This window comes from Pithys albifrons, chromosome 4 (assembly GCF_047495875.1).
Source record: "Pithys albifrons albifrons isolate INPA30051 chromosome 4, PitAlb_v1, whole genome shotgun sequence".
NCBI classification, from domain to species: Eukaryota; Metazoa; Chordata; class Aves; order Passeriformes; family Thamnophilidae; genus Pithys; species Pithys albifrons.
The window spans coordinates 100,319,009-100,341,511 of record NC_092461.1 but is presented as its reverse complement, the minus strand read 5'-3'; the positions used below and the strand labels follow the sequence as shown (position 1 = coordinate 100,341,511).

The window sequence follows — 22,503 nt, the reverse complement described above, 5'->3', positions numbered from 1 at the left end:
ATCTGGCATTACATGGTAGATGATGTGACCCACCCACGTTGCAAGCTTTCAAAGACTTTGATTAGTCAGCCTGTGGCACACTTTAGCTGGTGAACCAGCTCCAGAACTACTCACAACCACTGCTGCCTTTTATGTCTCTCCTCATCTAGAAGGAAAGTAAGATTTTGCTTTCAATGAATAATCCTGTTCTAATTATTCAGCTATCAATGAGTCTCACTTCTAATAATGTGGATGAAAAAATAACAAACACCCTCCTGGTACACTTACAGACATCCTAAAAATTCTCAATTGAAAGGGAAAAAAAAAAAGAATCACACTCCCAAAAGAACACCAAGTTTAGTTTATATTTCCAGAAGGAATGGAAAATCTAGAATTTTACTTTTTTAGATGGTTCATGTTGATGTTATTTTCCATCATTGTCAAACGTATGTTTAAGATGAAAAGTAATTAGAAATGCCTTTTAACACTACTGACAAAAATCATACTAATAACGTATAGGAAGTCTCCCAAAACAGGATATTCCCAACTTTTTCAATATAGGACTGAATATACTGATCACATTTGTGTGTGTACTTTTAGGTACTTGAAAGCACACACACATTACTGCAATTGGCTCAGGTTTGAGCACAGAGGGTAATAGTGACTGGGGTAACATCAGACTGGTGACCTGTCACTACTGGGGTTCCACAGGGCTCCATCCTAGGCCCTGTGCTCCTCAACATCTTCATCAATGACTTGGACATGGGACTGGAGAGGACACTAAGCAAGTTTGCAGAGGACACAAAACTGAGAGGAGCCATTGACTCCCTTGAAGGCAGAGAGGCCCTGCAGAGAGACCTGGACAAATGAGAGGTCTGGGCAATCACCATCCATATGAAGTTCAACGAGGGAAAGTGCCGGATTCTGCACCTGGGATGGGGCAACCCTGGATGTATGTACAGACTGGGGAATGAGAGGCTGCAAAGCAGTGCTGTGGAAAGGGACCTGGAGGTCCTGGTTGGTGGCAAGCTGAATATGAGTCAGCAGTGCCCTGTCAGCCAGGAGGGCCAACCGTGCCCTGGGGGGCATCAGGCACAGCATCACCAGCCGGTTGAGGGAGGGCATTGTCCTGTTCAGTGCCTCTGCACTGGGGGGGCCTCACCTGGAATATTGTGTGCAGTTTTGGGCACCACAATATAAGAAAGATATTAAGCTGTTAAAGAGCATCCAAAGGAGGGCAACAAAGATGGTGAAGGGCCTTGAGGGGAAGGTACATGAAGAGTGGCTGAGGGCACTTGGTGTGTTCAGCCTGGAGAAGAGGAGACTGAGGGGAGATCTCACTGCAGTTACAACTTCCTTACGAGGGGAAGAGGAGGGGCAGACACTGATCTCTTCTCTGTGGTGACCAGTGACAGGACCCAAGGCAATGGCCAAGTTGTGTCAGGGGAGGTTTAGGTTGGATATCAGAAGAAGGTTCATTCCCCAGAAGGTGGTTGGGCACTGGAACAGGCTGCCCAGGGAAGTGGTCACAGCACCAGGCCTGACAGAGTTCAAGAAAGGTTTGGATGATACTTCTCAGGCACATGTTGTGACTCTTGAGGATGGTCCTGTGCAGGGGTAAGGGTTGGACTCGATGATTTTTGTGAGTCCCTTCCAACTCAGCATCTTCTATGATTCTGTGATTCATCAATTTGAAGGGCACAACCAATTTTTCCATATTTTCAACATCCAGATTTGCTGAATGATACCTGTCCCAATTATTTCTATATAAAGCTGACTACAAACTCCAAATGCTTATTGTATTTATTTAACTTTGGGATCTCTCTGTACACTGTGAGATTCACACAGGATGCTTGTTTAGAAGAAAGGAAGCCTTTCATACAAGTATATATGAAAAATCATGAAAATGGACCTGCTGAACACGCTCAGTTGTTTGCTGTGGTATTACATCAGGTATAATTACAGCCTGGTAGCACTGTACTAAAAAGGCTGAAGACACATATTACACATAAAACACAGTTTGGTTTTTAGCTGTATCTAGGATTAGGATTGAGGAAAAAAAAAAACAACCCACCTTTCAACAGTCAAAGACCAATAAAAACAAACAAGTGCTTTTTTTCTCCCCTCATGGAATTCTGCACATTATGCAAGACTCTTACCTGGATGAAATAACCAATTGTTAAAACATTTTTTAAATCATGAGCTGCATATTCAGGGATAAAATACAGAAAAAGCCCAGCATCCAGTTTTGACATAAAAAAGTAATGCCACATTCAATAAACTAAACAAGATATCACATGCAAGAAATACTGAGAACAAAGCACAAGAATATGTATTTTTCAAGAATCATAAAAAATTGAGTATGAAAGCAAACTGACTTCCAACAGACACCAATCCTGATTTGTATCAGCAAAAATGAACTGTCACCATGAGGTTTTAGTGTTTTGTCACACAGCACACATAATAATGCTCCATGGTGCATGAGAGTATTTCTGAGTTTCAAACACAAGCAGAAAGAGGAGTTAAAGGGAGTAAGAGACACTTCAGCTGCAGGTTAAAAAGCAAGGTGTTACATTTTAGCCACATGAAGATAACAAATCTTCCTGTATACAAATATGACAGATCATGCTGGATTTGTGTGACAAACAGAGAAGAGCTGGATACAGGAAGGTAGAAGATCTTACCACTAAGGGTGAAAATCTCAACTGCTCTTGGACTTTTTGGCCATGAGATCTTGTTAAAAAGCTATAAAAGAAACAAATATTTGGAGAAAAAAAAACCAAACAAAAATCCAAACCCAACTAGCAATGATCTGGGCAATTTTGAAAGATAACTAAGTATCTTCCCCAAATTGTCAATAACCTCTTTACATACTTTTTCAGAAATTATTTATCCTAAGACCCATGAAGGTACTTATGTATTAGTTCATCCATAATCATGATCTGTAATTCACTCCAGTCAGATTAAAATGTAAGCTTTTCCCCCAAGTACAAATGCTACAGAAGATTCTGAAAGCTGCCCTGTCTCTTTTGGTTTGTAGCAATGGGAATCTGTTTTTTTCTCAGCAATTGGTTTCTTTTCCTACTGAAATAAGAGAAACTATATGAAAGGCAGACCAAGCAGCAAGAGAACCACACAATGAAATCACTTTCCTTTGAAAAAATTGGTTTAAAAATGCATGAGGACTTGAAAATAGTTTTCAAAAGTATTGATACAAAGAGTTAAAGCACAAATCAGAGAATTTTGTAATGTTTTCTAATATAAGAATATTTAGAAGATAAACCTGTATGTAATTCAATTAAGAACATAAGAAATCACTCAGCTACTTAGAATCTCTAAGACAATTAGAACATTCAGCCCACATACTGATGGTACCTATGTCTAAAAGATTTTGCTGGTATGCTCACAGTTTGCTAAGATGACCCACCATTACTTCACTGCTAAAACTGTCCTAGGGACAGGACAACATGAGCCAGTTTTCCACCTAATCACATAATTCATTCTTTGGGGTCATGTCAAAAAATCTTTCTAGAGAGTGGTTAGTGCAATCACAAGCCATAACTAGGCTGAAGTCCAGATCACCAGCACTGAATTAGACCTTAGAAGCTTAAGGATGAATAAATGCAGGACTTCAGGTACATTATAATGGAAGCACAGCACAGTTATGTATCATTCACCATTTTCACTGACATCAACCCTATTCTTATGTCCCAGCACAAAGAGCATAAGTTTTGACTATATATTCAGAACTGCCAGCCAAATGTTTTCATACTAAGTATTATTCATTTTGATTCCTTAGGATCCACAGCCTTTTTCAATGCTCACATAGTAAAAGTGAGACAGATGTAAACAGTAAACAACACTGTTAATTTATCAACTATTAACACCAACTTCTTATTTACTTATGCATCATTTACTATGTAACAAGAGATGAAGGATCCAGTGTTTAGTATGTCTGATGGTAAAATTACAATCATATCTTCTCCCTTTAAAAAGAGCTTTTTTCAACATCATTTTCTTCATTCAGTCTCAACATGGTAGTTTCTAAAACTGCAACTGCAACAAAAGATTATTACATTGTCACTAATGTGACTCAGTTTCAAGGCCATATTTTTATCTGATGGAGCAACTGCTAATCTGGACCTCCATGCCAGAACTTTCCAACTGCAACACTGGTAACAGCACATTATCAAATCTGGTACATTAAAAGAAAATAGTAACATGTAGATTTATATAAACAAAGTCTGAAGTATTTAAAACTAAAATCGGGGGGAAATGTCAGAGTGCATGGCCCTTTAGAAGGCACATATTTGTGTATGTTGGTCAACCAACTTGTTTAAAAAATATATTAAGAAATTACAGGAACTCCTACCCACAGTTCACATTACCTTTTGATCTCACATTATAGCTCTACCAGCCTGAGAAAGAAAATGGACATATAAACTTGCTAAATGCTAACATCCAAACTCAAAGAAAGTACTACAGAGTATCACTTGCAACAACACAGAAGGGTAAGATGGGTAATAATGAGAAATAGCAGGAAGAAATATGTTACACAAAGCAACAGGATGCTTCACACTGGCAATTCATGCACATACACAACTGAAAGCTATGAAAGATGGTTAATTCTGAGTGCACTATTAAAACGAAACCAACTTTATCCTGGAGTGACTGGATAAACCAACTTCTTCACAGAGTTTCTCCAAAGTGAGTACTTGTCAAACCACAACCATTCTGCTCTTTACATATCCAGCCCTCTGAGAAACAACAGCAAATTTTAAAGCTATGGGAGGCCAGTGAAACATCACAGAGCTCCACAGAAAAGGCAAGGGGACAGCCAGGACTGCAAAAGAGAAGCCAGACCCCTCCTACAATCCCACCTACCCCCCAAAAAACCTACAAATGGCTCTTGGGCTAATACAAGGTTCAGAGGAACGATGATCAGTGAAGACCTGCAGCTTAACCTGTTTGTCAGCAAGGGCACGTGTTGATCTGTGATTCAGAGGAAAGCCCTGAGCTGGTCGGGGGAGCGCTGCCAGAGCACTCAGCCAGAAGTGCTGAGCACTGATAACCTTCCCCCTGCCTCGAGGAGAGGAGAGCACACTTGACATTTTGCTGAGGGGCTGACAGAGCTGCTGGGAAGCCACACCAACTTCAGTTGGCTACGCTTTTGTCCCAAAGTATAAAAGACATTTTCCTTTTCCCATTCCTTCGCTATTCATTTTTAATTAAATTCAATCCATTTTGCAAGGATGTTTAGAACACATGTATACACCATGTTGTTTTGCATCACACAACAGCAGCTCCTATCACCACTAGAACTTCCCTTTTCCTTCATTTTTATAGAGGCCTAAAGATTTCTCAAGAATCCTTTTTGTTAAGTTGTATAAAATACATTTTAATAGTACAATTTTCTCCTAGAAAACTGAAAAATTAACCTTTTAATTTAGAAGTTACCCATATACAAATACATGTGTATCTATTAAATCTATAAAATGCACAATATTTTTTCACAGCTTTGCTGTTTCCTTCAGAATCTTGAATAAGGATAATTGAGCCCAACTCCCCAGATGTTCCAGTAGAGAAGGAAAGTAGAAGGATGAAAAAAAGCAACACTCTACACAGATTTTTACTTTAGTCCAGTGAGTCTCTTTTATAAAAATACCCTCAAACCAACCACAAAAAAACCCCTCCAAACAAAAACAACAACAAAATCCACAACCCCCAAAATAATTTCTTTGGGAAACATTCAGAGCACTTTAAATATATAATTTTTCAACAATTGCGTTGCAAGTAACCTGCATTTCTCTTTGCCTCATTTCAGTGACTGACAAAGAGAGCCCCAGAAGATTAATTTCCATCTGCTAAAATTATTCTTTATAAAAAATGTGCCTCTTCAGCATGTTTTGAGTTTTATTACTGATTGAAGAAATATTTTCCAACATACACCTAGAAGGATTTTGAGCAAAGTGTTTGAAACTTTAACAAAAAATTCTGCTTAGTGTCCTTTTCAGAAACTTCTTTTTCTATTTATCATCATATTGAGATTTCAGCTGAATTTTCATGTTTTGAGACTTTAATAAAAATACCAAGTCCAGCTAACAAGAAGTTGTCCAGGTACACATCCTTGGGAAATGGTTTGTTTATGGTGAACTCATAAGGGGAACAGTTTTGTACAGTTATTGCTCAGACACATCTCAGTTTGTGTTCTATGCAAAGCTACACGTGTATTCAGCAAAAGCTATTAAAAATGTTCAGAAGAGTATTGTTTTAAAGATCACAGATGTAAACCTCAGCCATTACTGCTCTGATTGATTTTATTACTCTGATCCCATGCCTAAATGAAAAAAAAGCAAGATCTTGTGGTACACACTGTCCCTGCAACTTCTGTGGAATGTGTTGGTAGGAACAGACACTCAGTCTAAAATTGGGCAATAACTATCTCACATGCCCTTCTGGAGTTTCTCAGGCTTAAACCCTGATACACAATTCATACAAATGCAGGAATAAATAGATGCTTTTTTTTTAGTTTTACTTCATCACTTAACTGAATAAAATCAATTTTTGTAACACTTTTTACAAGAACAGCCACACTGGGTCAGCCAAAGGTCCATCTAGTGTTGTGCACTGCTGGTTACCAAAATTTAATACCTGGGGATACCTAAGGAACAGAATAGGAATAAAGGAAAATACACAGTGATACTTCCATAAAATACAATAGAGCTTCCAACAATGTGCAACTCAGGGACTTTCAAAGCCACAGGTACTGATTTTCATATAATAGTCTTCAATCAATTTTCTTTAAAAACTGTCCTGCAATTTATACTTTTAATCCACAAACAGTTCTAACATTCACAACTATTATGTATGAAGGATTTCCAAGGCTTGATTACATATTTTTATTTTTCCTCAGCTTGCTGCCTGCTATTTTGATGCCTCCTCATTCCAGTACTAGGAGAGAGAAGGCATGCTCCTTATTGTATCTTGGAGACCTCCAACGTATTTCCTCCTAATTATTACTTTCATCTTTTGAACAAAACCACCTCATTTACTTGTTCTTTATAGGGAAGTAGTTCCACTTATTTGATCTATATTGTTGCTTTCCTCTGGACTTTTCTTCTCCCATATCTTCTTCTGAGAGGTAGCTGATCAGAACCACAGAGAGTATTCAGGATTTGGACATGCAACAGATTTACAAGAGTGTCATGTGGCTGTGAATACTTTCCCCCTGCACTTCTTTATCACTGACACATAACAGTAGATTCAGTCTGTTGATCCACCCTGATTTTCTGATAGCACATCCTATTCATGAGTGGTTAGAGTCACCTTCACACACTACTATTTTGTATGTGAATCTAGTACTGTTATTGCTGCATAACTTTACAGGTACCTGCACTGAATTTCAGATGCTGTTTTACTGTGAAAGAACAGTGTAAGGATCTTCTGCAAGTCTTCAGAGTTGGTCTTTGTCTTCATTTTATTGAAAATTCACTGCCTTTTCAGGTCACTTATGAGTACATTTGTCAGAATAGTTCCAGCACAAATAGTGGATATTTTTATATTCACTGTGAAATTTTCTTAATCACCACTTCCCACTATGAACTGACCTACAGTAACCTCAGTGGCCACAACTACATAAGGGATCTATTAATTGTCCTACCAATGCAAGCACTCAGAAAAAAGGCTGAACTTCTGAAAGATTATCATTCTCTTTATATCAAATCTAAGCCAGAGAAAGGAAGTGTGGGTCATAAGGCACTGTGGTCATAAAAATGCAGGTGACTTTGAGAGCACTTTCATGGTTTTGTGCTACAGCAAACATGTCTGATCATCTGTATTCAAGGAGTGTGGAAACCTGCAGAACATGAGCACGTGTCACCTTCTGTTTTCCTCAGCGTAAAAAGAGAAGACTTACAGCTTTACAGAACTAATCTTCAGTATTATTTAGACTCTAAAATATTTGAAATATTAATTAAAAATAATTAAGGCATGAAATATATCTTAGAAAGTAAGCATGCAACATCTCTTCTGTCAGTGAGAAAGAAGAGGAAAAAAGGAGACTCAAGGAAGGAATACCACAATGTTTGTTCCAAAACAGCTGAGCTGTTTTACTCAACTGTATGTTGAAACACCTAAAAGAATATAATATGTTATTCTGCTGACAGGCTCACATGCTTCAACTGAACCGTGCCAGGACATTCCTTACTAAATTAGTGACTAATCAGATGCTGTGCTGGGAAGCACACCCTCACGTGTTACAACCACCCAGACGTCTGCAACATTAAAAAAAAAGACAAAAAAAAAGAATATGACTATAGGTTCTTATGCCTCCTGTAAATAATTTCCATCATGTGTTTTGTAATCTAATGCTTGTATTGCTTGTATTTAGCAAACTCAAATCTACTTATTCTGATCTATCACCATTTTAAAGATTGCAAGCAATGATGTCCTTTTCCTTCCATGTCTGTAACTAGTCTGTTTCTAAATACCTTGTTTCATTAATCACAAGTATTTCGTGCTTCCTTTATCAAGTTCTCAAACTAACCAAAATGGTTTGGTTTCTTCTCCTTCTCATTACCCTCAGATTTCCATTACCCTTTATAAATTATTCAGAATTTGTAAACCTGACAGAAGTTAACACAAAAGGCTGTTAAGGTGACTCACACTTTTTTTTGTGTGTCTGTGTGTGTGTGTAACAAGCCCTACTCTTCCCAATACAATCAAACAACAGAAGCAGCATTTCTGCCCACAGGGAACAGTTAATAGACCAATATGAAAAGAGGATTAAAGCTCCGTGTCCTTGCAGGAGAGAAACTTCTTTTTCCCATGTTTAGCATAAGCCAGACCAATTGTTTTTCATGCAGTCTTTAGCAATAATATAACAATACAGAATATGGTTAGACTTTCTACCCATTTTTATGGTGTTTTTAATCAACCATCATTAGTTGGTTTCCTTCTTAATCCTAAAAGCAGTCTCTCTATTTAAAGTAACACTGGGGGCTCCCTGAATGCTATAGTTTATAAATACCCTTTAAGATGACAAGTCAAATGACTTCAGGATTGTAAGTTATCTCTCACAGTTGTTCGACTGTTAAAATGGAAAGTGGTAAGAATAGAATAAAAATACCCATGGCAAAAACATTACACGTGCAATGGAACAAACAAACACAGCGAACAGGACACGACCATTTTAGCATTAATCTTTTCACTTGAATTTACTCTCTACCCTTTGGAAAGGTCGGCTTTGTGAACTTCTCTCCCCATGAGCCATCTGAGGTCTGTCATTCCATTCAAGGTTTCACTCTGATAAGAAAGGCAATCTTCCTCTACTCATGATCTGTCTAGCACAGATTACAATGACATTCTGCTAATTTAGACATCAATAATAATATAACCCACCTAATCTATAATAATGAACATTTTAAGAGATATAAAAGGTGAAAAATATGAACATTACATTTGCAAGCTGAGCAAATCTGTGAGGCAGGGAAACATTTCCAACAGCTCTGAGGCAACCAGACAGGCTGCTCCTGGACTGGACAGTACACTTATTGTAAGGTACAACCCTATAAAGAGTTAGAGAAAAGAGGTTTCAACTGTATGTCAGGCTTCTGTTCTCTTTAACAGGGCTGGGTACCTTGGTCCTCTAAAAAAAGTACTATTGCTTTCCAACCAATTCAAAATTACAATATGCAGCTAAAGTCTGTCTAGACATTTTACTAAGTCTGCCTAAGTATTTTGAAGTCCTTAAACTAGAAGACAGCCTTGATAATTCTGAGATTTCCCTAGGAGAAAAAAACTCGAGATGTGCTGTAGAAGAACTGACTTTTTCCAGTTAGCACTGTCTGAAAAGCCTTGGAATACAGTATCTCCACTGGAAAACAGGGAATTAAAGTTTGCACTTCAACCAGTAACCTAATGTCAGTTCTGCTGGACTGATATGCAGCTAATTCTGCAGAGTCACAACTACAGAGTGCAAGACATATGGCTTCCCACCATAAATTAGAAAATTCCAACACACTGAGTATTTGTTCAGAAGTCTTCATGGATTAGGGATAAATATTCAGGGTGAGAGCTGACAGAGGCAGGCAGTGACCAGTTGCTCCATTCAGAAAGATGTGACTGCATCCAAGTCACCTCCTTTCCCTCCCTGAGCCAGGTGGGAAGGCTGTTGCTGCCTTTCAAGAGGCAGTTCATAACTTGAACCTAGTAAGTTCAACACATGAGTTGATGTAAATGGCATTCCTTTTTACCTGATGTTTTACAAGACTATGACCAATCCTCTCGGATCCTTTAACTAGAAAGGTATTTGTTTAAGATATGAGGGGTTTTTGTCACTTTACCACATACACTTGATTCCAAGTTTCACTTTCTTGCTGACAAAATGCCTTTCAATCACATCTCTAGACAGGTTTACTTGTAATGGTATTTAGGCTGGCAGCCAAATTAAGAGTGTACCTTTCTACACCCTGCCTGTGAAGCATGCTATTTATAATAAACAATGTGCAAATAGCAACAAGTCAAAAAAATAAACAAAGAAAGGGCTTTATGCTTGAAAGTGAAGCAATGTTCAGAATTGACAGCCATATGTAAGTGTGCCTGCCAGTGTCTGACAATTACCAAGCAACTCTGAAAAGTAAATAGGGAAAGAATAACAGACACTATGGGCAGCAGGAGAAAGCTGATCTGCTCAAAAAAAGGCAGAAAACAACATTTTATTAGATTCAGGAGGTAACCAAATATTGCCCCTTTTAATTCATCTGATACTCTCTGTGGGGGTGTTGCACCCCACAACAAGCAAAGATTAATTGTTTGATTCAAGAGAGGTCCCTAAGACAGACAGGAAAAGTAATCTGAGATGGATGGTACCAGCAAAAATCCTCTGCAGTTTTTCAGATAGGTTTTCTCTACAGAGATGCTCACAGACTCCAGAAATCAATCCATGAAGATGGGATAGGTGAGTACTTTAAGAGAAGCTGTAGGTTTCATTGTATGACCAACATGTAGCCCACATCTCAACACAAAAGAGAGTGTGGTTTGTTTTCCCTGTAATTTAAGACTTTTAAAGCTTTATGTCAGTTGGTGAAAAATACTGGTGTCAATATTGCTGTAACAGTAAGAAATATGAAAGCATTAAGAAGCAAAGGACACCTTCATCCCCCTTTCTGAAAGCTGGGAAAACTTGGCAAACAGCATGCAACCACACTGTACAAATCAGCAAATTCAAATGCAGCACCTGCCATATTTGCTCTTATCTAAGATGGAAATGTTGATCCAAGCCCTGCCTATTGAGATAGTGCAAAGCTGAGCAAGGGACAGGTGGCATGGGAGAGCTCCAGAGTAACACTAACAATTCTGGCAATTTTCTGATTGTGAACCTGGTTCATTTCTCCACTCACCTCCTCCATGGAATTTTCTGTATTTGCTTTATCACTTTCCTTCCAACTCCACCAGCTTCTAGAAGTTGTTTTACTCTCCTGGCGTTGGAAAGAAGCTGAACTAAAAAACCCAAAATACCTGCAATTCTACGTAGCTGGTACTGAATGTTAGTACTGTGACCAAAGGAAACATTTTATCAAACAATAAACATAGTGATAAAAACAATAGGTGAGACAGCTCAGATGATGGCAGGCAGCAGTGGGGAGTTGTATTTTTCCCCAGTGATGTCAATATGGTCAGTATGTGACATGCCAGTGAGCATGACACAGAGCTATCAGAACTGGGTCAGCTCAGAATTAGTTCCTGTGTTGTTCCCAAGGGACAAATCCACCTGCCTGCACTCACAGACACCTTTAACTGAACTGCATTTTTGCCACAGTGGATCTAGAAACAAAACATTACGAGTAACTGAACCATGACTGCAGCACCACACTTCAAAATACCAAACACAGAAAAGAGCTGGCTTTATATGTTGAAAAGTGCTGAAGAAAAATGCCTTATGTTTAAACATAAAATAATGAACAAAGGCTGTATGTCCATCCTCCCATCATCAGACCCAGCATTTTCAGTCTGAGTGTAGCAGTTAATTTCTACCAATGAGTAACAAAGGAAATTAATTACTGAGTCACTTTTGCACAGGATGCCACACACCCCCCAGTTTGCAAAGACTGTACTTATATTAGGTATTTATTTCACACATTTAATCATGGATGCAGTGACTTCACTTGAACAAGTTATTTAAAAAAAAGTATTTCAAACCTAGTTTATTTAAGTATAGTAAAAATGTATGTCTCACAGTGCCCAGGTGATCTTTTTTCCAATATGGAGGCAAACTGGTGAAATCATGGAGTCATTTCGGATGCAAAGGGATTTTAAGATACCCTTGTGTCAAATCCTAATTCTAAGTGTAAGGATTTTTTGAAGCCTTCACATGAAATCACCTTGTTTCATGAAATTACTGCATCTGACTTTAAATAAAGGAATAATATCCGTTTATCCCTGAGAAGATGCAAACACAACACACACACGCACGAACTTTCAAACATTATGCATAGAAATGAATACTGAAATTATTATGAGAGACCAGCAAGACCAAATAACAATTGCTAAAATCAGACAATGCGAGCTGTTCTGCTGCAACTTGAAATTTTAATTAAATATTTCTTTAAGAACACTTCTGTTATCAGAAAAACAGAAGAAAAAAAATCTGAGAGGTACACACCAGTGACCTTCTAAATGACTGCCCAGTAACTCAGTACTGTAAACCCAAAATATACAATATGGAATTGCTTCAGAGATCCCTAAATAAAATAAGTTTAAATTAATTCTGGATAATTTTGATTACCACTAACCAATGGGTTAGAGGAAAGGACAGGATTGTGGGACAAATTAAGAGAGTAATACATTTCTGTAGGAATTACGATGTATAAAGTTAAAACCAGAAAAAATAGTACTGTCTAAGCAATTTCAGGTCAACTGCTCTCACTTGGAGAGGTACTGAGAAAATTAGTAACATGGCTGAGAAGCTGTTAAACCAGTCCAGGAGGATTATTCATTATCCACAAAAGTAAAAAGGAAGGCCTATTTCTTTTAGAAAGGTAGGCAGCCTCTCCTGAAGGAAAAATGGAAGCATCCATCTCAACTGTTGCAATGCTTTTGGAATTTTGCTGCATGACTCAATCACAGACTGCAAAATTACAATATATAAGCAATCCCTGTAATTTAATTTCACATTTAATTGAAAAGCTATACCAAAGGGCAAGGTATTATGAGTGTCCTGTTATATGATTGATATGTCCTGCAGCATTTTCATTCACTAATCCTTCTGATGAGTCAGTGGCAATATCCTGGGAGGAGTGGCAGAAACTGTAATGGACAGAATCTAAGGGTTCTAAGCAGAGCTCAGACTGGAAAATGGCACAAAACAATCTACTACCCAATTCACCAGGGACATACTGTATTTGACAAGCCCAGTGCGTGAATGCAGAACGGGAAACAACTTATTAAACACACAGTGCAGTGAAAATGGAGAGTGTTTCCAACAGAACATAAACTACTTGAGTCATCCACAAGCCTCAGAAAACAAATAAATCTGCACCTGGGATGCATTTACAAGATACTTATCATATACAACACAAATAATCTTTTACATGATACTCACAAGACCTCAGTTTGAGCATCATTCTTGTAGAAATACAGACAATCAAACATGAATGATGACAGTTTCTGAAAACATGACTGGGTTGATGGGATATATCCTTGTATAGAACCAGTTAAAGCAGTGCCACAGGATGATTCTGCTGGTCCTTTCTTTCTGCCCTTACTTTTTTCTTGCAGCTGAGATGGGATTTAACCTTCATATTTAACTAACAGGGACAGAAGGCAGACAAGGCTTACAGAAAGAGGTTTGCAATATTCATTTGATGATTGTAAGGAGGCCGGACCATTCCAACATTTACTTCTCATCTCTTCTGTGCATCCTTCCTACTGAAAGAGGTGAGTTGGGTTTTGGGGGACAAGGAAGACAGAAAATGCTTGTGATGGCTAAGGCAGTCATGCTATAACCAAGTTAGTAGAGAACCACAGATATCAGGCTTTACTTCAAAAGTTTGCAAATGTGAGAAGAAATTGGTTCTATGTCCTACATATTATTTCTGACAAATTTAAGAAAAATAACAAGTGTAACAAACCAACTATTTATACCAGTGAGATATATGACACCTACAAAGGCTGTGCCATCTCTTTCATTTCCCCTCCTCTTAAAGAAAAAGAGCCAATTAACCACCAAGCTTTTCCTGTAAGTGTATAGGAAAAAGTATTAAACTGTCTTGAGATTAGGTGTGATACTTTTGCCAAAGTTACAGCACTTCCACTGAGTACTATTATTTTTTGTTCCTGTAAGAAAAGGAAGACACAAAACTTTACCATTTATCATTTATCAATATAAAACCACAAACCCTGGAGAACACACTACTTGAGAAGTGACCTAACAGTTTGGAAATAACTAACCAGAAAGCAGGATTGAAGCCACGCAATATTAAAAAAATAAAATAAACTTGAAGCATCAAGAAGTTTTTGCAATGTAGACAATTCTTTCTGCAATGTGCAGAAGGTTTGATCATTTATGTATGAAGTACCTTTGTGATTTGGAAAGAACCCACCATGCACACTGCTAGCTATCTGAGTTGTGACAATGCATTATATAAAATGGAGAAGAATTACACTACAATTTGGTATGTGAACAGAGCAGTGACTACTGTAAAAATAATATAGGTTTAAACTGCAAAACCCCCTCAACTTCCACTTGCTTTCCACAAATAGGCATCCACTTTCTGAAGGACTGCAAGCACTTCTTTGACATTAAAAAGATTTGGGAGAATCGTATTTTAAAGCACAATTATTTGAGAGATGTTATTCAGTCATACATACACACCAACTACAAGGCCAGGAGAACCATTTCAGGACTTATTTTCATGGCCTGAAGAATGATATCCAAAACATTCAATGTACAATAATGTACTAAGTATTACACACCTACTGTAGTCTGTGCAGCTGATGCAGCCATTAGAGCAGCAGGGAGCTTAACACCATGACTGGCCAGGCAAGGCTCTTCCTAGAAGTCAGTGGCTTTAATTTAAGGAAATGATAAAACATAGCAATAGACTGAAAACCAGCTATGCAGAGCATCAACTCCTTTCCTTCTGTCTTACTCTCTTCAGTCACTTTTTTGATGGTCATTTTAAAGGACTGTTACTTACTCTCTTCTCAAGGGGCCACTGATTTGTTTAGGTTTGCTGTAAAAGGATAATTTTGAATTAATGTTAATTTGCCCTTCTTAAGTATGACCACTCAAGAAATGAAGGTGTGCCAGAAGTCTTGTGCATATTCTAATACATCTACTGACTAGAGAAGAATCAGATTTCAAATAAATCGTACTAAGATAGGAAGAAATAAAACAGTTTTAAAATGAAAAAGAGTAATTTAACAAGTAATCTTTCCCAGTGTTCCTTTAGCATTTTTTTAAAAGACAAGGTATCAGTACATGAGTTCCTCAGAAACAAGAGCAGATTCACGGGAAAAATAAAGAGTGCTACAGGAGCCTGCTTCGCTGAGGAAGGTTCAGGATGAGATCTTACCTTGCTTCAGTTTTAAAATTTAAAACTTAAAATAGTACTAAATGACTCCATTAGAAATACAAGCACAGGTCTTACACAGACACATTTTACCCAGTAGACAGCCAGCATTCTGCATTTGAATTCTGGCACTGAAATGGAAGTGAGGCTACACTTGCTTTAACTAGTCAGCACTGCTCAACAAAGATCAAGGAGGACCAAAAACAAGTGCCACAAATCAACAGCATCTTCATTGAAGTACTTTGATCTCTGGTACGTGGAGTGTATGTGCAGCAGAATGCACATGAATGTTCAAAAAACACAAGTTTCAGAACAGTGATAATCAGTCATTCATTTTCCAACTATCAACAGGTCTTACTTCCAAAAATAACAGCACAAAGGATACAATTTCACTATTAAATGCATCAGATAGCTGTGCCACCATTTATGAAGCATCATGGTGCAGTAGTGACTAACTGATACTAATTTTCAAAACCAGATAACCTAAAACAAAGGCAAGGCTGGAAACTGGTTGGTTCAGATCATTTGTTACTTTCTGACTATATCTATTTAAAAAACTCAAACGGTGCAGCAATGCTGTGAGGCACCAGAATCCATCATTAAAACAGCTCTTAGCACAGTTTTGGCACATGCCAACTAGGCATCTTCCAAAACAAGCTAAGGCAGTTTCAAAGTTGACACAGACCAGGAATCCTTTCCTGCCTGCACAGAGCCATTCCACATGGACTGTAAGACAGTTAAATTCTATGGATGCACATGTTTTGTGCCTGAGGCCATGATGCTCAAGAAAAATCATGAACACGCTTATTTTATTAGAATAGGCACTGCTTCTCATTCAAAGTATCACAGAATCAGAGAACAGAATCATGGAATTAACCAGGTTGGAAAAGACCTCCGAGATCATCAAATCCAACCTTTGATCCAACCACTGTGCTTACTAGACTATGGCACTAAGTGCCACATCCAGTCTTGCCTGAAAAACCTCCAGGGACAAGGAATCAACCACCTCCCTGGGCAGCCTATTCCAATGCCTGATTACTCTCTCTTATTTCTTCCTAATATCTAACTTAAATCTCCCCTGGCACAGCTTAAGACTGTGCCCTCTTGTCCTACTGCTGGTCAAATGGGAGAAGAGACAGACTCCTGCCTGGCTACAACCTCCTTTCAGGGAGTTGTAGAGAGCAATAAAGTCTCCCCTGAGCCTCCTCTTTTCCAGGCTGAACAACCGCAGGTCCCTCAGCTTCCTGTCCATTAGTACCCCCAGGTCCCTCTGCCTGGCTGCTCTCCAGCCACTCTGTGCCCAGCCTGGAGCGCTGCAGGGGGTTGTTGTGGCCAAAGTGCAGGACCCAGCACATGGCCTTGTTAAATCTCATCCTGTTGGAATCAGCCCATCTCTCCAGCCTGTCCAGGTCCCTCTGCAGAGCCCGCCTGCCTTCCAGCAAATCAGGACTTCCCCCCAACTTGGGGGGGGGGGGAATCTGCACATTTGCTGCTGATGGACTCAATCCCCTCATCTAAATCATCACTAAAGATGTTAAACAGGACTGGACCCAATACAGACCCCTGGGGAACACCACTGGTGACTGGCCGCCAGCTGGATGCAGCTCCGCTCACCAGCACTCTCTGGGCCCGACCCTCCAGCCAGCTCCTGACCCAGCAGAGTGACCCTTGCCCCTCTCCAAGACAGGGGCTACCAGCTTTTCCCGGAGCATGTTATGGGAGACAGTGTCAAAGTCTTTGCTGAAATCCAGATAGACCAATCTACAGCCTTCCCCTCATCCACAGGCAGGTCACCTGAACATAAAAGGAAATCAGGCAGGCAAGGCAGGACCTGCCCCTCCTAAACCCATACCACAGAGCTACTAAATTTCTTCTCAGTATGTTATGTTAGAGCAGGTAGTGTTTTTTGTAAACAGAGAGTATGAGGAGGTATTTGTCACATCTTGCTTATATATGATTACCTGAAGACAGCTTATCATATCTAGTCTTGGGAAAAATGAAAAGCAACCATGCACCCAGCCTCAACATCTTACAGCAGTTCTTCCAATGTCAACACAATCAACAGGCACATCTATGTTAGCATTCAGAAAGAAAAAAAGAAAGAAAAATCCAAACACCCACCCACAGTATAAACAAACGCAAAGTCTTTATGTGAACTTATAAAAGTTATAAATGAAAGCTTAGGGTGCAACAGTTGAAATTTTATTTATGTTAAACAACCTCTCTTAAAGTTGCCTTAACACCAGAGGACTGTAAAATGTCTAAAGCAACATCTGTTTTTAGAGAAGGTGTGCAAGAGCCAGAGAACTGCAAACCATTAAAGACTCATTTCTACTCTGTGCAAATTGTCAGGAAAGCTAATAAAGAACATGCATGCCTGGCACACTGCCTGCATACTGTATACCACATCACAAACCTTCTGGCCTTGCAAAGAGTCACCCTGATTGTAGGTGAACATTGATTTCCACAAAAACTCCTCTCGATTTCCGAGAAGGCTTTCAACAAGCTCTCTTATCAATTGCTCTTATGGAGTCTGAGAAGTAGTGGGATATGAGAGGAATTATTCTGGTAAACACAGAGACCAGTTGCAAGGGACTGCATAACTTTAATCAGGTATCATGTGATTTGCTTGCAAAAAGGCAGATGAAACATGAAGAGATTCACAGAGTTTAAAAAACCATCTTAAAGTCACACAGCCTTTAAGCTGATCTTTACTACTCAGGCACATAATCTTGACATTATTATACATCCATGAAAACATCAATTCATAGCTCAGTAGAGGCGAAAAAAGTCAATCATGCATTGGGATTTATCATGAAAAGAAGAAAAGGCATTCTTGTGCTAATGTATAATCCAAGGGTCTTCCTGAATGTTATTTATAGTTCTGTCCTCCCAACAAAAAGGTTAACATATATGCAAGAGAAGTGCAGAAAAGCCCAATGAAGACATAAAAACTGCAGAGAACTTCTATTTTAGGAACAATTACATAGTCATGAACTGAACAGGACAGGGCAGAAGTTCATAAAGTCACAGCCTGATGAAGAATATTAATAGAGAATTGCTCAGTACTTCTTCCAAAATGAAAAAATGTAGGAAGAGCCTAAGAAATCTACATAAGCAGTAAACAAGTAGAAGACTGTTTGCAAAGGACGTGGCTCAGCTGTGGATATCTGTGCTACAGGATGTTGTAAATAACAGAAACTTTAAAAACAAAAGCAGTGAGACAAATTCATTGGAGGTCCCCCTAGAACATCCTGGGGTGGGGAGGACCATTCAACTGAGAGCTGCTGTGAGAGTATATCGGAGGAGTACCTGCAACCCTGTCCTGCTTTTATACACTACCCAAGGTCATGTTTCTCCTGGCTGGATGCCCTCAGAGAACAGATACTGCTCTAGATGGATTTATGGATTGACCTTGTGTTCTCCCCATTGCAAACTACTTTACACAGAGATATACAGCACTTGTATTATATTACCTAATGGCATAAGCTATGGTGAGCTCACCAAAGTCTTTTTACCCTCTCTGCATTGTCTTCCCACAGAACAGCAAATCAAGTCCAAGATTCTGGACACCTGAAAAATTGAATCCAAGATATTTGAAGTACTAGTTATAGTCTTTTCATGAAAACAACTATTCTGGTTTGACCTGGGAAGTAAGAGAAAAAATTGTCTCAGACTGCAGAATTATTTTTCATGGAAACATAAAGCAGTCAAAAACGTGTTTCCTTCCATTCCACAAGCAAATTTTATTTTCTTTGCCTTCCTCTACTTGATGTAAACAGGCAGGCAAAGTCAGATGTCAAAATGACAAAAGATAGTAAATTTTATGTAAAATTCTCTCACAAAGAACAGGAGGAGGAAATGAAACACAGATCACACCAATCTACAGTGCCACAGCATTGACTTCTCAAGTAAAATTTTTGAAGAACTGCCACTCTACACAGATACATGAAGTAGCACTAGCTTTGGTAAAAGAAGCATTTTACATTGCTCAGTTCATGAGCTAACCTGTCATCAATTCCATACAGCTCCACTTCATGTTTATAAGAAAGTCTGACAATATTTCATACCTCCAGAAGTTCAGATGTACAAAGCTGCACCTCTGAACTGCTTTCTGTAACTGCCATGCCACTGGTATCTGTCCCTGGGCAGAGAACAAACCCTGCACCTGCCCTTTTTCAGCTGTGCATTACTGTGTCTCCAGTGTCTGGGTGTAATGCAACAGTGTACTAATGGATATGCTTTCAGATGACATCACATATAGAATAGTTCCTGGTGGTCTGTTTAGAAGAATAATACCTTAAACATACAGACATTTGCTCTGCAAACAGATCGTCTGTAAATCATGTAGACACACTGATTATACTGCCAACAAATTAAACAAATTGTATACTCTAATAACGTGACAGAAACATTTGCTGAGACAGGTCAATGTCAAGTTCAGACTCCAGAATTATTGATTTTTATTTCTATGGATATCAACTAATATTTATTTGAAATTACAATGATCAAAGACTTTTGTTGATTTAAAGGGAAAGCCCAGCAAGCTGATGTACTTCCAGACAGCACCAGTATAATGAACTTCTAAAAGTTATCTCCTTGACTAACACAGTATTTTTCCCTATTTGAAAGGAAACACCAATTCCTAGAAAATGCAAAGCATGATAATGCCACTGTAAGGAAAACCATCTCTAGAAGTGTTCTGATATATTACTCTATACTTTAATATGACTCAAATCAGGAAAAACAATGAAGATATTAAAAATTATAAACAAGCAGTAATAAACTTAGAAAATATGCTAAGATAAAATAATTCAGTTGTAATTTTGAGGAAAAACGGCTTTTTTTGGTTTGTTTTATTCCAGGCTAACTGTAAAAAATAAGATAGTGAATAACTAATACATTAAAAATAATATACCTACTTGCCAGCAATGGTCCTCCACAGCTGTGCACCTGCAATTGTAGGAACATAAGATGAAACACCATGCACTAAATGAGAAAAAATATTAATTTTTTTCTTTATTCATAAGAAATGTTTAAAATTGAGACAAGATTACTAAGAAAGTCTTTGTATCAGTCAAACAAGAAGGGAACCTTAACTTACAGTAACAGTTCTATCAATTACTTTCTGTAAACTAACAATACCAATTAAAATTGTAACTGGAAAAATCAGCCTGTTCTTTGGCTACATTCCCACATGGAAGGAAGTCAGGAAGAAGAAAATCAATGTAACTTACGCTTTATATCCACACACTGACAACCACTTTCTGCCTCTCCTATGAATCTGTTCTAGTCTTGCCATCTAGTGGTTAGCTGAAGTGTGAAGCAGTTACACAAAAGTGTTACACTGAGAACAACTTTCTTCTGCTTTTTGAAGTGGCACTTCACTGATTTCCAGTCACTACCACAAGACTTCCACAGCACTACTTCAAGAACCCGATTGTTCTTTAACTCTGTGTACAGTGGCATCAAAGACAAGAGTAAAATAAAGATTATTACTAAAGATTATTACTGCAGTAAATATCACTCTGTAATCTCAAAAATACAGCTCTTCCTAGCCTCATCTCCATAAAGAGGGGTTAAATAATCACACAGAAATGAGAGTGGTGCATCTTGAATTGGGTCAATACAGAAATATAAATTACAGGTAAGAGTGAATTGACCTAAATCATCACCTTCCAGCTAGTGAGGTATTCAACATTTGTGGTGATTCATACAACAGCTCCTGCTAAGCTTTACTGTTTGGCCTCTGAACTTGCAGTGCTCAAGCAGGAAACAGAATGGTAACCAAGACTCTCAGAAAAGGCAATGGCAACCAATCATGCTTCAGAAAAGGTTGCAAGTAAGTGCTGTAACTTAGCAGGAAACAGGAGGCTTGGGAAGTCAGAAAGGATGTGTTAGTACATCAAAGAGGAACACCCTGTTTCTCTGACACCTATTGCCTGGTTTTGTACTATGTTCCAATGGTTTTTCAAACACTTTGCATGGGATTCAACATCGAACAAAAGGCAAAACAAGACACTTGCAAAAAATCTTCCTAACGATGGGAATTACAGACAAACAACAAGCATTTTGTCAAAGAATTTTCAAGATGGTAATGAAATATAGGACAAGAATTAAAAAAACCAACAAAAACAAACACCAGCCCAGACAACAAACTCAAAATCCCTTTCAAAATTGGTTATATTCACGTAAGACTTTACACATACTGGAAACTGGAAAAAAATACTGCTCACTTATTTCAACTGTGCTAAAATAGGCAATTGCTCTACATATGTACAAATTTGACAATTTTATATTGGTTCTCCCAAACTTTCCAACAATGATATAATTAGAGTAATGCCAGAAGGAGCATGAATGTTTAGGAAAATTTTGCATTTTAGAAAAGAATCCATTTTCAGATCTAGCAGTTAAGAAACAAGAATGATTGTTAAGTGATACCAATTATACTGATTAAAATGCTAAAACAAATCTAATGCTCTTCCTATAAAATACAGCAAAACTTTATTGAAAATGATAATAGACCATCACAGAACTACCATCTCTCTCTCTAAAACCAGCTGATACTTTTACAATAATTGTAATACTGACCTGGCTCTAGTAATAATGAAATAACATACTCCACATTGCAGGTGCTTAAGCATGGAACTCTACACTGCCTTACCTTTTATTCTTGAGAACACCAAATCCTTCATTATCTGAAGAATTAGCACTCCAAGTATTATAAGAGAAGTCAGATGATACACTCTCCAAGAACTCAGTGCAACAAACCTAGAACGTCAAGAAGAAATAGATGTTGAAGACTTTCAAACTTATTGGAAGCACAAAAAACCTGACAGCTGCTACTAATTCTGAAAATAAATAGAGAAAAATAGACTGAGATTACATTAATTTAATTTCTCTCCACAACCTTTCCACAGGAAGCAAACATGGAGAGCTCCAAGCATGACAG

The 22,503-nt window shown here is 38.3% G+C and overlaps 1 protein-coding gene across 1 annotated transcript in view; it reads right to left on the bottom strand.

Annotated features, from left to right (window-relative positions):
• RETREG1 (reticulophagy regulator 1) overlaps positions 1-22,503 on the bottom strand; it is a 65,865-nt gene that overhangs the window by 27,963 nt on the left and 15,399 nt on the right. The window contains exons 2-3 of the mRNA XM_071555033.1: positions 22,216-22,322; positions 20,474-20,504 (exon numbers count right to left, since the gene is read on the bottom strand). Of these exons, the coding sequence (XP_071411134.1) occupies positions 20,474-20,504; positions 22,216-22,322 (138 nt within the window). The remainder of the gene's footprint in view (positions 1-20,473; positions 20,505-22,215; positions 22,323-22,503) is intronic.